At 43.9% G+C, this 14,994-nt stretch overlaps 2 protein-coding genes across 14 annotated transcripts in view; one reads left to right on the top strand and one right to left on the bottom strand.

The window, feature by feature from the left end:
• The window catches only part of LOC138112768 (uncharacterized), a 212,212-nt gene that overhangs the window by 46,252 nt on the left and 150,966 nt on the right, over positions 1-14,994 (bottom strand). The gene's annotated exons all lie outside the window — the stretch shown is intronic.
• Positions 1-14,994, top strand: part of PAX2 (paired box 2) — a 105,669-nt gene that overhangs the window by 40,542 nt on the left and 50,133 nt on the right. For all 13 annotated transcript variants that reach the window (XM_069019493.1, XM_069019496.1, XM_069019495.1 and 10 more), the window contains 2 exons: positions 7,345-7,430; positions 9,474-9,593. In XM_069019493.1, the coding sequence (XP_068875594.1) occupies positions 7,345-7,430; positions 9,474-9,593 (206 nt within the window). The remainder of the gene's footprint in view (positions 1-7,344; positions 7,431-9,473; positions 9,594-14,994) is intronic.

The raw sequence follows: 14,994 nt of genomic DNA, 5'->3' as shown, positions 1-14,994 counted from the left end.
TCTCCTGTTCTCTTCCTGTGGCTTGTTGGTTTTGTAGCTTTTGGTCTTCTGTTGCAGAGATTATAAATTTGTTGAGGGGGAAATGTAGATCTGTAGCTGCTTTGATGGATACTTTGATGGATGCTCTGAGCTGAATGTCTGCTCCGTGGTTGCCTATAGTATTAAAATTTGGAACTGATGACCCAGGTGGTTCCTCCCAGGCCTGTGTTTCTATGTCCAAGACCAGTAGAACTCTTTTGGTCCTTTAAGATTTCCTTAATTCACCTTAAAACCAAGATGTCAAAAACCCAGGATCGTTTGCTTCCAATATTTTGTTAACTGTATGATATCTTCTAGATGTTTGGATTTTAATGAATTTCTGGAAGAAAGCCTTCCAGACGTGAACTGAGTGTAATAAAAGTAGAAACACCTGAGAAAAGTAGAAATGCCTGAGGACATTTCTATGCTGCAGTCACTGCTTGAGAGCAGCTCTTGTAGACATATTTTAGCCAGCTTTAAGCCAACCAGCCTGGGTTCTGATGGCTCTGTAGCCACAGCTTTGCATAACACAGCAACTATTCAACTACACCTATTTCCCAGGTGGGAAAATGGTTCTTACAGCCTCATGCAGCAATTCATTCTAGGAGGTCAGGCTAGGCAATGTATACACATGGGGCTGACCGCTGTCAGTCACCAGTACCAGGGGCATGAAGTTGTATGTTACCACTCTGCAGAATGAGGGGGCAGGCCAGCCTCCTGCCTGGCACACCTACTCTCAGAAGGCAGACATCTTCACCTTTCTTCCCTTCCACCCCTCTTCCTTATGTCTGCACTTGTACCATATAGCACAGCAGAACTGGAATGGGTAGAGATCTGCTAGAAGCTGAACGTTAATGCTCTGCTCAAATTAAATGAAATAAAACCATATGGTGTCATCATGGGTCACTGATTTAAAACAACAAAAAAAATCCTAGCTCCTCTCTAAGCCCTTCAGATAGTAAAACTGATGCTGTGAATTGTGTGTCTTCTTAGAGTGCAGCCAAGAAATGCAGTGAGAGAAATGGGCAGGATTGGGCTTTCTCTCATGTTTGTAGTGAGCAGGCGAACCTGGAACAAAGTGACACTTTTGTGCCCATGTCTGCAGGGATGATGTCAGTATAGCCTCAGTGAAATTGATGGACCTGCACAGATTAACAGCAGATAGAGAGTCAATTCTTCTCAGAGAGGGCTGGGATTGTGTTTTGAGATATGTAAGGCATCTCCATTTCGACCTCTCACCTATTTGGAAGCTTTGGGGAAACAGATAATCCCTCTTCATGCACCTTCTAGGACTATCAATCTAATCAATCTAATTTATCTGTCATACTTGTGCTTATACACTAACATAGTACATGATGACCCTTCTTCTCTCTCCTTTTCCAAAAGGTAGGGAGAAGAAAATGCAATTTTCACGATAGGAACAAGTTTGAATGTGTGAATATTGCTTGTGGCCCCTGAATATGGCAGGGTTTGAAGGCATTCTGCTGTCTTGGCAGGGAGTGCCAGAGCCCCAGGCCAGCTAGCGAGGAAGCTGAGTCTGCTGCTCCTGACATTGTCAGCTGTTGTTCTGAGGGTTTTACGTGTTGCAGGAGATTTTGAGAGCAGTAGCTTCTACTGCTCCCACCCTGCTTCCTAGGAGAAATTATGCTGTGGCTTTTATGTAGCAACTGCAGCTCTGATCTTCCCAATTACATCTGCTGTTGCAAATTCAAACACGACCACCAAAGCCTGTGCAGCTGAAATAAAATTCTTGTTGCCTTTGCCTATTTCCCTTCACGTACCGCCACTGTCAGCAGGGTACATGTCACTTCTGCTTCAAGCAGGAGAATGAAGCCAATACTGTGCTACAGCTCGCTGAAGCACTTACTTGGCCCCTGTTTATTAGAGAGTCTGAGCCCTTCACTCCTCCTTCCAGCTGTCCTCACTGTGCCCCAGGTGGCACGGCAAAGCTCCTATCTTCACACTTCAGGCAGGAAACAGAGCACAGAGAGAAATGCCATTTGTCCAAACTCTTGATGAGAGGTCCATGACAGAGCAAGAACTGAAGCCCTTCCCTAAATCGGATTAGGCTCTAACTATCAGACTTTCTATTTCCCTTCCTTCTCCCCCAAATCCCTTGGCTGTTTTTCCTCACCACATTACAAAGCTTGCTTTCCATTTTGAACTTTGTGCAAACAAGTCTTTCCCTCCCCCACTTCTTTTGCTCAACTGTGAATTCAGCTGTGTTTCATCCTATGCACAGAAACATAAGACTGTCTCCTATTTGAACCGAAGCCGCATTCAGAGCTCTTTATGCCTCTGCAGCACCAATCTGCAGGTGGGATATTGTTGGTTCCATGGGGGCTTTCACCAAAGACCCCAAAGCTGCCTCTTCTCATCCCATGTTCTCCCTCTCTGCCAGCATCACTGGGATGGTCACAAGCCCTTTTGTAGGAAGCCATCGGATGCAGAGCAGGCTTCACTGTCTCGCTCAGCCCTGCTCCGCGTCCCCCGCAGGCTGCCTTGCGCGCAGCGGCGGCACAGCCCGTGGCTCAGCAGTGCAGCCCGGCACTAATTAAGTAGTGCAGCACAGCAGGGTGTGTGTGCCTTGGCCATCACAGACTCCCCTGGACACACTGCAGAGAAAAGGCTGAAGCTTCACAATGTTGGCCTTCCAAGAACCGCTTTAATTGCCCAGTAATGCACACCCTGGGGTCTTGTAATGTGCCTCTAATATGGAGCATTTAAAATATGAATACTCCAGAACAATTACAAGGAGTTTGGTGCTCTTCTGAGTGTATCCTTCCACTCTCAAAAATAATCCACGACAAAGGAATATGATCAAAGTGAGGATACCAGTGCTTTCTGAAATCTGTCAGGTCTTCTTGAGGCAGCAGGACACACCAATCTTTCCTTCAGTTCAACTTCATCTTGTTCTTCCAGGATTAAAAGAATTGCTAAATTGTGACTCCAGATGATTCAATCCTACCTTATCTCCCTCTGATCAGCCCTAGTATGATTTTTTTTATTTGAGATACTGTCGAAAGTCTCTGCAAGCCGTAGTAAGAGAAGAAACCACAGAGTATGTTAGGCTATAAGAGAGTTTGGATAGAAATGTCAGAGAAGCAAGGTGAGTTTTCTGTGATCTGTCATTCTTTCAGCAAGTAATTTCTGGACAAGTTTAAAAGTGATTTTCTACTTGCTTATTTACAAGGAATGAAAGTTCTTCTCAGAAAGCACTCTGGCTTAACTAATTTTAACTTCTAATATTTCTTGCTACCTCTCTCGATTAGAGCTTGTTACAACTGTAATACTAGAAGAGAAGATTTTTTTCTGCCCATCTGTATTCAGAATCAGCAAAAGGAATTGCATTAAAACTGACAAAAATAATGAAATAGAAATCAAACATTGGAAATTCATGATCTAATGTTGAAGATTTAAGAAAGTCAAAGGCATTTGGAAATAAGCAGCTGGTTTCAGCTGGTGCTGTATGTAGTATTAACTCTAGAAGGAGTTACTAGAAGCCAACTATGGCAACTCATGAATTCCAGGATGGATGTATAATTCACAGCATGATACTTTTTACTGTAATGACATTATATGCCATTACTTAAGATAATATTGCATATTAAATTCAGATTGGGAAATGAAGTTCAGTTGCTTTACTGCAATCAAAGATCTATAAATGTCCTGTTGCTGAGACTTCAGAAGGTTATGTATTAAACCTGTTTATATTATCCAAAACTCAAAGTAGTCAACTTGTGCAAAAATCTCCCACTGGAAAATGAAAAATGGGAATTTACAGTAAGTACCAGTTCCTAATTAAATAGAAATGCTGTTATTGGAGTCACTGATTGTGATGGAATTAAAGCAGGGATGAATTTAGTCCAAAGGGTCAATTGATGCTTGAAAATATCGGCATCCATCTCAAGGAATCAGCACTGCTAACTGATGTGCCAGGACTTGTGTCCCTTCTGCTTTTGGGAAGGGATGAGGATGTAGTCTGCAACACTTATCTTTCTCCAGTGTCTGAAGGCAAGAACAAGCCATCAAAGACAGCAAGAAGTGATTGAGGTTTTGCGACCTCTTATACAGCCGTAATCCAGAAATCCTAGATTTGAGGCAGCAGAGCTGGCTTAGTGTGTATTTCAATCCCTGGCAAGGGCGAGAAGCTTTCAGCAACACCGAAGTTTAAAGACAGCATTATTATGCTGCATTTGTTGCTACGGGGCCAGGTCAGCTCTGTTCATCTTTCATCTGCTGTTTCATTAGGTGGTCTTGTGTAGGACAGACTCACTCGAAGCCTCTTAAAGCAGCAGCAGTGCTGCCTAGCTAGCCTGCTGTTTATCACTGTCCCTAAGTGAATCGACCCAGGGGGATGCACTGCCGTCTTCTGTACTGAGCATTAAGATCCTGAAATTTCTGCTCTTTCCTTACAACACTAGAGTTCCGTCATGACTTTAGGGCAAAGTAACACTGCTGGGGAGAGCCTTTTCAAGACCTGCCTCTTCTTTTAGCCATAGAAAATACATTCTACCAGAGACCTCATTAGGTTCACTGTGCATTTGATGCCAAAAATTATTTGACCTAAGCCACTGGAGGCTGCACAACCAGAACTGCTCCCCTCTGCTCACGGGTTCTGGACACTTCCTTTTGACATAAAACCAGTTTCATTCTTAGGAAGGGAATGTTCTTGAACAGAGCCTTTCACCTCTGGGTCACTAGCAGAAATCTGGCCCTGCTTGGTAGTGACCGAAAATCATTACCAGCTGACAGCTACTTGGTGCAATGAGCTGGTGAGTCTCATTCCAGTTCCTAATGGACACATCTCAGTAAACACAGTCACAACTGGCACTAACTGGTGTTCTCAGCCAAGAGACCTCGAACTGAATGGGGAAGGAAATTGAACCTTCCTCTTCATCCCCTGCCTGGGTTTTTGGAATATTATGGACAGGCATTTTATACCTGCAGCGTTTCACAGGCTGTTTTTACTCTAAATGGCTTTTTGAAACTTCGCAATTTTCATGCAGCATGATTCAGCACAGCCTGATCTGCCATCTCAGTATAATTAGACTCATCTTATGGTTCCCCTCAGTAGAAACTGAGCTGTCTAGTGCCATCTCCCAGTACAAATGGTAAATCTGATGTCATATCTCAGTATGAATGGAACCGTCTGATGTCACCTCAGTGCTAACAGGACGTTTTATAATATGTCATCTAAGGCTGCAGGGGAAATCTTCTAATCCATTCACTATGCTACACTACAATAGAACATAACACAGTATAATGTGTAGGTTAAGTTAGACACCCTCAGGCAGATTTTGGATAGATGGATAGATGGATGGATAGAAACATTTATACAAAGTATACATACATTATATCACTCTATTGATTTTTAAAAAGTTCCAGGACTGCCTGGCTATAATGAGATTTTTGAACTTTGTGTTGCGATCAATGAGGGGAATATTATTGGCCTGGAGAATTGATATACCCGCTCTCTGTGGCTTGTTCTGCTCCTGGACTGCCCCTGCCCCCAAGGTGTACGATTCCATCAGACACTTAACCTCTTTTACAGTGTCATCAGGCTAAAAGGAATCTAATAGTGACACGGGACTTGTGCTCAGCACTCTGGCACTATTGCTTTCCTGTCACAAATAATTTATAGCTTTCTATTTCCATCCCTTTGCCTGCACCCCATCCCCTTTTTCTGTTTCTATGGGCTGGGGGAAATCAATAAACTCAACAACCAGAGTGGCACTTCAGGGGGTTTTAGGGGGAATGTGAGACAAGAGGGAAAAAAAGAAAAAAACAGAAAAGAAGAAAAAAAGTTATATTATTTGCCCTAGCACAGTTTTCAGATCAGTTCCTCACCTAGTAGAAGCTGCATGACCTCAGAGTCTGGCCCTGAGGCCTTCAGATGCTTTTTGGTATAGGTTCTCAACAACTGTAGATTAGGGCATCTGGTACCACCAATCTGGATGGAGTGAGGATTTGGACCTCCATCCCCAGCTAGAACCTTGACATTCTCTGTCTCCAGCTATGTCCCAGGCAGCCTCTCTGCCACTCCAGCTACTGGTCAGGCTTTATCAAGCATGTAGCAGAGTATTCTAACATGCTGAGGTGAGATGTTTTCTTTCATTTCCTAAAAAGGTTTCACTCTCAGGAGTTGTGGTTTTTTAAAATTGCCTTCACAACGTCTCTGCCTATCTCTATCCATGCCATACCACCCACTAGTCACACATTTGCTCTTTGAAGTTTTGCCAACTTTTTCTTTAGAACAAATTTTTAAGCTCTCAAGTGGGCAAGGAGAATCTTCTATTTGCTTTCACTTTCTGGAGAGATTTTTTGGGAAGAAAATAAAGCTAATAGAGTGCAGGGCTGAGAGTTCCAGAAACTCAGGCTGAAGAGAATCTGCAGTCTTTACCCTAACTAGACTGGCTGAAGAGAGGAGAGGATTGTTTTAATCTCAGAAAGGAAGCTAGGCTCCATGGCCTTCACAGGTCATGGCTTATTTGCTGAGTTCCTTGGCGGAACAGCTGTTCCCAACTCACACACACCCAATATCTGCCAGTAGTCAGGGACCTTGGCAGTCAGGTACTAGGTACTAGTTATTTTCTTTCACCACTGACCTCAGTTAGATTTAAACCAGTGACCTAGAGGTGAAAGATTTCATGTAACAAGAAACAGAGCACTGACAATTACAGTTCAGTTCATTGTCATTCTGAGTTACATTATGAGCTTTGTGATGTCTTTTTGAGTTCCCATGCTGTGTTCATTCACCACTTGACAAACACCAGATTTTGCCCTGTTTGATGGAACTTCTTTTTCCTGGTGATCTATATCCCACCACCACTCCCTACAGATGCCTTCTGTTTTCACCTTCTCGTTTATGAAGGGCAAGGGCTTTGGGCAAGCCTTCCACAGTTCAAAGCATTTAGTCAGTCAGAAGGGTATTTTTCAGGTAGACAGCAAAATTAAAGCTACACCATTTGTAAATTCAGCAATGTCTCTATTAGCTGCAAAGACTGCTTTGTGATTATGCTCACAGATCAGACCATAAATGACAATGCAGCTGTCAACACACAGAAGATCCTAGCTTGCTCACTGAACACCATCCTCATGCAGTGAACACCCAAGTTTGGGATAAAGATGACAGAGCAGAAATAGGATGATTCTCTGAGAGCTGGACTATTAAAGCAGTAGGATCAGGACCACAAGGCAAATGAAGCCATTCTGATACACCAAGAGCACAGATCACACCTTCAGATTCTGATAGCTGGGACTGTGGGTCTGCAGAGGCACAGAGAAGATGCATTTGAGCTCTGAATGTGTTTTGTTCTTTTCCAGGATCATCAGAACCAAAGTTCAGCAACCTTTTCACCCAACACCAGACGGGAGTGGGACAGGTGTGACTGCACCAGGACATACTATTGGTAAGTCGACTGGCATGAGGGGTGGTGACAGGTCAAGTGGAAATGGGGATGAAGCTTAGTTGAGGGAACAAAGTCTGACAAGCAGATGCTAAGCAAAGCAAAAGGGAGGAGGGGGTGGGGGGAAAGAAGCCTCCATGGAAATCAGAGTTTTCTATTCTTTGTCTCCCCTGTTACATTGCAGAGAAGTGAATCACAGAGAAACTAGCCCAAAGTAGGGGTTTGCCCAAGTGATTCTGCCTTAACATCCATTTCACGTTCATGGTCTCTCCTTCATCTCCCTATAGAGAAGTATTTACTGCTGTCCTGTCCAAGCGCCAGTCTTCACCTTTTCTCTTGTCCTTACTCTGACTCTCTTTTTCCTTCCTATGAATTTCTCTTCTCTCCTCTCCCTTTGCTAGAACTGGTCCATTTCTCAGCGCTAGTAATACACAAACATGAGTAAGATACTCCAGCTGCCTCACAACTAAGTTCTTCATTGTTCTAGCTCTGCAGTCAGGTATCCCATGGGTGTATTTCACTGAGAAAATGCAAATTTGTTTTTGCTGGGGGAGATGTTTTGCTGGTTTGTTGAGGTGAACAGAAGATGGAGGCTGTAATACAGGGACCAAATGTCTCCTAGTCTATTTAAAGATACTGTGTTAGATGTGTGATGAGATTCTTTTGATCTGTATGGTGGATATGTCTGCTGTTGTTAGCATAGCTTTATCTAGTGACCAATCAGAGCAAGAAAAACATGCAGTATTCTGGGATACTGTGAAATACAGTGGCTTATTTGTGGCCTAACACTTTCTTAGATTCTCTTGGTTATTGAGGATAACCTGCTGCTACACAAGGATTTACTGGAAAATGCTCATCTGCGTGGGACAGAGCTGGTAGATACAATCCTGTACACAAAACATATTCAGGAGTACAATGGAATTATTGGGCCAATATGGAAAAGCATTTCTGGATGCCCTTTTAATCTGGGCTTGCTCATTGGACTGGCAATCACTGATCACAACAGATGGAGTGGCAGATATGATTCCTTCTTGGAACAGTAGTGCAATGTCTAGGGAATGTAATGGCTGAGCTGGGATAGTGCTTCTAGTGGGGTCTCTCATTGCTCTGGGATGTACTGGGAAGTGTGGGTCTACATTGGATAGTGTTGAAAGGGTCTTCTCCATCCTGAAAGGCTTGTGTTGGGAGTATTGATTGCTTCAGGTCAGTGCTTTATGAGCTGAATGATGAATAGTGGCCTGTAAGAGAATTGGGATATTCTCTCCATTACTGGGACACAATAGATATGCCTGCTGGATGCACAGCTCCACCTGTTCTACCTTCTAAAGGCCTGATTATCATGAAGGGATCATTTCTAATCTGGATAACTTGTCATTTTTGATATATTGGAAATTCATGAGCAATCTTGAACAGCCAAGTGGCCAGAGCATTCTGCCTACTGATAATTGGTCAGTGCAAAAAGAAGGCACTAGATTTTCATTAATCTGGGTGGTAGCATGTATCACCAACCAGTTGTTCTAGTAGAGAACTGAATTTAATAGTCCAGCACTGAAGTGCTTCTAACCTGTGCTAAGAAGATAATTTTTCACTGAGTGTTTCAGGTGGGCATGTAAGAGGCTATTCTGCCTAAGATAGAACATGGGCACTCCTGGTGAAAAAATGCTGAGAGGAAATGATCTGGTAAAATATGGATGGACTATGAAGTCACTAGAGAATGTGACCTATGCAGCATTTCACTCGGTTACCTTGAAAGCCTGCTCTGAACTGGGATGTAACAACAAAGTTTAGCTTCTTGATGGAATACACTTGTTATTAATGGCCCTGTACTGGAAGGCTGTGAAGCCACAGTATAGAAATGGATAAGCAAAGCTGGGATGCAGCTTTGCTGGGATACAGTAGAGTAAGTCCTTCAGCATGAGGGACTGGGAATCTGATTAGTGCCCAGGCTTTCCTGTTAGACTGGTGACATGCATAGCTTTCAGCTGGGGATTCCTGAGTGCTGTGCTGCTCTCCTGATGGCCCTTTTTCCCTTTTCCTTTTGTCCAGTGCCCAGCACAGCATCCCCTCCTGTCTCCAGTGCCTCCAATGATCCAGTGGGCTCTTACTCCATTAACGGGATCCTGGGGATTCCTCGGTCGAATGGCGAGAAGAGGAAACGTGATGAAGGTAGGGGGAGGGGAGAAGCTCATCCTCCCTTTTATATTCTTTGTCCCCATGTACAGGCTCCAGTTTCAGGCCAAGGTTTGCAGCTGCTCCAGGGGCTAGATCAGTTTTAGCAACAGAGACCAGTTCCCCGCCACTGCCCTGCTGGCTTGGAATGCTCTTCTTCCGAGGCCCTTTCATGACAGGCTGCGTCTCCAGACATCTGCTCAGCAGGCAGAGAGCCGTCTCCATTGCTGGAGCTGATCCCAAGTTCATTCACTGCTGGAAACGGCTGGAACTGAACTCCCCAGGTGCCAGCAGGTGCCCGGACTTTGAACTGTGGGTAAACATGGTTTCCCTGACTCACTCGATTTCAAACTAAATGCCATCTCGGAGAAGCACCAGCAATGTGGGAGTTGTCTTTCATCCCCCTTGCAAACAAGTTCCTGCCCTGTGACGTGCCATGAGCTACATTAGCTGGTGATCACAAGGGCCCAGTTTTCAACGGGTAGCATCTACCGCAGCAGAACTGTCATGCTGGCAACAGTCTGAAAGGAAAACAGGAGGTCTTCTGAGTACTGTGACCCTAAGGTTGTTTTCTAACCCTTTCACTAAAGCTCTAAGGAAATAGGATTAAGCTATCTCCTTTTGCTTCCTACTTGCTGTGAAGTATTCAGGGCAAAGATCCTGAAATGAATCAAAAGCTGGAGCCTCCATAGACTGAGTCAGGAGGGGTGGGTGAGGTCTTGGTGCTCTTATGGTGGCTTTTAAACACTTTTCCTTAAATCTGGATCTTTTAATTTGGTTTGTTCTAAAATTGAGGGCCAGGAAGTGAACTTTTAAAAGAATATTGACTAACCAGTTTGTTGGGTTCAGCTCTGACTTCAGTATGTTGAGTTGCTTGTTGCTTGGAAAGACCTCTTAGGACAGGTAGCTCAGTGTGCTGTGTGTGCTGTAATCCCAAGGCTGTCCAGTGCAAGAGCACATGAGAGTTCTCTGCGATATGTGGTGAGAAGAGAAAGCCCTCCTGAGACAGATGCTGCATTTTGAGGTTTTGCTAGTAATTTTCTCAGCATTGGTTCTGGTGAGGTTCACATCTGTAAGTTTTTGATCCAAATAAACACAATAATCCTAGGAATAAAAGGCAGTCATCATATTCCCTTTCTCTCTAATGCAAAGTAAAACTAGATGCAAGGACCCAATCCAGCTTCTATTAAAGCAAATGGGAAGATTTTTTTGCTGATGTCATTGGAAATTGGATCGGGCCCCAGAGGAAGATCCATTTCCCAGCTAGATGGCAGTAGGGCCCAGCTAAGAGAAAAGTGTAGCAATGGGAGGGCTGAGTCAAAGTCAAAAAATGTCAGGAGTAAGAGACTACAAGTATTGCAAACCTTTCCAACATTTCCCATCATTACCTATACAGGAAGTAGACATTTCAAACTAAATGACACGTTTCTCTAATGGTTGTGCAGATCTCCTGGCAGTCATTTGGGAGTTTTGTGAATCCCTGTTCTCATACAGTCCAACGTGGTGATCACCAGCTCTCAACATGGTGCCTCCACATCTCATTAGAAATGAAGCTCCTCAATCTGGCTTTAGCTACTGTTCAGGCTAGATGCAGCCACACAGTCACTTCCAGCTTCAAAACCTGAGCTTTCTTTGGAACAGTACAATTAAACACAGAAACAACAGAGCAGCCATCTAAGTCTGTGACACTTCACAATGATATATTGACAGTAAGAACTACTCTTTGTGTCTGTCCTTAATTCATCCCAGATTTGATTTAGGCAAGTGACACTATGCAGCTCCTTGCTGTTGGCCAAGTGCCCACATATGCCACTAGGAATCAAAAAGGTACCAACCAGACAATCTTGCAGATGTTACCTGTCTTTAGCTCTCAGAGTTTTAGGTGGCAGTTATATGACATGGTTGCAACTGCCTTGGATAACAGCCTTAATCCTGCCATCCCAGATATCTGCTGCAGGGACATGTGCTTCTGACCCAGAGAAAGCTCACATGGGACCCCCAGCTAGCTGCTGAGGGGTGAGTTGAGTTATCTGGGCTCACAGTGGCCTTCAGAAATGCTGAAAGATATCATCCCTTTGCAGGACTAGGTCCTAAGGTTAGAAGGGTCCGAGGGGAAGTTTTGCAAAGCCAGTGACCTGCACTCATTCCTGGGCAGTCTTCTCTGTAGCTCTGAAGATTGATTGTTCCTACTTGAGATGGGGAGTAGGAAAAGTCTGTCAAGAGATCCAATGCGAGTATTTCTTTCATGCTCATGCTGGATGCATACACCTTCTCAGTATTTCCCAGAGCTTCTGAACACTTTGTTGGAGTTTCTTTCTTAACTGCAGGGTTTATTCTCACACTGAAAAGCCCTTGTGAGCTTTGCACATCTACTTCCCAAGCATTTAGGGAATGGTTCTTCCCTAAAGGAGGCAGAAGAAGCAGCACTGCTCTCTCTTTCTTTCCGCTCTGTTGGACCAGCTCTGCTGCAAGCATTCCTCTGTGAGGAATGCAGTTCAGCAGAAAGGGAAAAGTACCAAGCTGCTCCTGAATCACCAGTTCTGAAAACCTTGTTAGCAACCTCTGTGTTGGCTGGGGGGAACAGGGTGGGAGAAAGACAGAGGAGCTTCTATCTGAGCACACCCCCTCCCCCAGGTCCTCCTTGCTGCAGCTGGTGCCTACATTAGACAGTAGCACAGATGATTAAGAAGAGGAGAGATAATTATGTGTCAAGATGATGTAGCAGAACTCCCGAGTTGGACAGAAAGAGCCAGACGGATGCATGAGGTGGGCTCAGAGATGGACGCTGACAGCCAGGTGTGAACCTCACAGGGGTTAGAGGGAAGAGTGGGAATCCCAGCCTACCAAATATACTGGTTCCAAGTGCAAGGGTGGCCTGGGAAACCTATAGCATCGAGAAAGAGCTAGCTGGGAAGCAGCTCTGAGTGTCTACTGGTCACAAGTCTTTCCTCAAAACTCAATATGCCTTCCTCAGGTGAATGCCAAGAAAGGATGGTCAGGATTTACCTTGTTAAGACCACATTACCCTTTTGTTTCAGTTTTTAACCAGTGATTGCAAAACTTCTGCCTTCTGTAATAGATTAGACAGAGTTTGTCTCCTGCGATTTTAAAAATAATTTTACTAAAAAAGTTCACCACCAATTGTCTAGCACAGTGTGTGCCATTTCTTGCGGTCTGTGGGCATTGCCAGTGGAGCTGAAACTTCCCTCTTTTTGAAACTTTTCCCAGCACTTCCACCCACCATCTTCCAAAGGCAGATGTGATCCTGCAGCATGTAATGACTTTCCCAATACCTGTGAGGGTCTTAAAATATCACGCTGCATCTGAAAACAGGAATTCCTGGCTCTTCATGATTCGAGTGTTGTAGTACTCTGTGATGGCAGGCCAACCATGTTCAGCAGGGTCATTGCCAGACTAAGAAACAGCAATATAACGTCCAGAATGATAAAGGGGAAAAATATGAAACTATTTCTGTTGTTTCATAACCCCTTAATTGATAGCTAAAAGAAGGAGAACTGGGTTGATCCAGACGCACTAACAAAAACTTAGTATCACTCATGTTGTAGTCTTGAGCACTGTAGAAGGAGAAAAAAGGAGAAATGCAGAGAAAGGAAAAGATAGATAAATACATAGATAGATAGATAGATAGATGGATATAGATAGATAATTCATAACAGGAAAACAGTATATCAAACTGCTGCCAGCATGCCCCAGCATCTTCAGCTGGGAAAAACTTCAGCAATTTTTACAAAAGCATTCTTATGAGACATGGCCCTTTCTTTCTGTAATAGGCTGCAAACAGATGTCCTGTCTAAACCCAAATTCTCATTTGGGATTCATCTTCCAGTGAGGTTGGTTCTGTAACATTCTCAGCATTATTAATCTTGGTCCTTGACAGTATCTGTAGTATTTGACAGCATTACTGGCAATAATATCTGCAGTGCCAACAATGGCAGAGATAATATCCCCCAGTATTATTGGCATTAGTAGGGATCATATCTGCAGCCTGTTATTGGTGGGAGCAGACGCAATGTGTCCAGTATTATTAGTATCAGTAGTAATAAAACCCAAAGGCTTGTTAGTGTGATCAGTGCTAACATCAGCAGTAGGTTTGTGGGAGAGGAGGGGACAGAGTGATTACTACTTTAAATGGCAATAATACTCAGGCTGTTTGCAGTAAAGGAATCCCCAGCAGAGATGGAGGAGCAAACCTGAGAAGGCAGAATTCTCTCCTTTCCTTTCCTCACCTGTCATTTTGATGATTAGAGTTACATTGATTCCCAGTAATGCAGGGTTGTGTCAGTGCAGGGGGACAGTGCAGAGTCACCAAAATTTCTGCAGTTCTGGTGGTGTTTTCCAGAAAGTGTTAGCTGGATCAGTGCAGATGGTTCTGCCATACTCTTCAAATGGGATTGAGCTATGCCAAACAGGGTGTTGCCCACTAGCTGTAGGAGCATCTGCACTGTAAGTTCTGTAGCTATAGGATAGGCAACATCACTGCCCTTCTCTTTAGTGCTGCTCATGTAATTTTCTGACTGTTATTGCCACAACACCCTCTACTGAAAATCAGTGCTTCTGTTACATGTGGTTTTCTCTTTCCTCACTCCAAATGGGAGTGCAGAGCAGGGTTTTGACAGTGTTCAGCTTGGGACTTTTCCTACCTTGTCATAATCTCATTTTCATGTTGGGAAATTACAAATGTCTCCTTCCGGTGGAGTGTGAAGCAGGGAAATCTGTGACAGTCCCAGTTACCGAAAGCTGTTTTTTAAAATACTGCCCCAGGACATAGGCTGTTTTAAAGACTTGAGTTCAAAATTTTTTTCAAGTAGAAAGTAACACAGAGTGGAGAGGTGTGTAGCGTGTCTAAGTGTTTGAGCAGCTATACAGAAGCTGAGTATGCCACTGTGAGTATGATCCCATTTGTGTTGTTCAGAGTGGCAGTGATAGTATAATTTGAGAGATGTAGCTATGACATTTCAGATGACTGTGTCATTGTCAGTGGCACCAGTATGTTTTTGCAGGCAGTTGTGGTTGTGGTTATCCTGTTGTTGTAACTATCACTATAGGTTGTGGGTTTGTGACACTAATGATGAGATTAACTGTATCACTACTTGCTCTGCTGCCCCATTACACTCAAGGCCATTACACTCTTCACAGAAGCAGCTGTGAATTGTTTCTTGTGGTACATTTGCATCACGGCATGCAGTAAGGTTGTTTCAACATGGTAATTGTTGGTACACTGGTGCAGTTTCTACTGTGCTGTCACTGCAATTCATAGAGTTGTTACTGCAGCTGATGTAACATGTTGGTTGAAAACAGACTGTCACCTGGCCATGACAGTGAAGTCAATACAGCTATGTCACTGCAGCACCGTGTTCAGAACAGTATGTTTTCATGA

Source organism: Aphelocoma coerulescens, chromosome 6 (genome assembly GCF_041296385.1).
Source record: "Aphelocoma coerulescens isolate FSJ_1873_10779 chromosome 6, UR_Acoe_1.0, whole genome shotgun sequence".
NCBI classification, from domain to species: Eukaryota; Metazoa; Chordata; class Aves; order Passeriformes; family Corvidae; genus Aphelocoma; species Aphelocoma coerulescens.
Note: the sequence above shows the minus strand (reverse complement) of the source record. Positions and strands in the feature narration are given on the sequence as shown.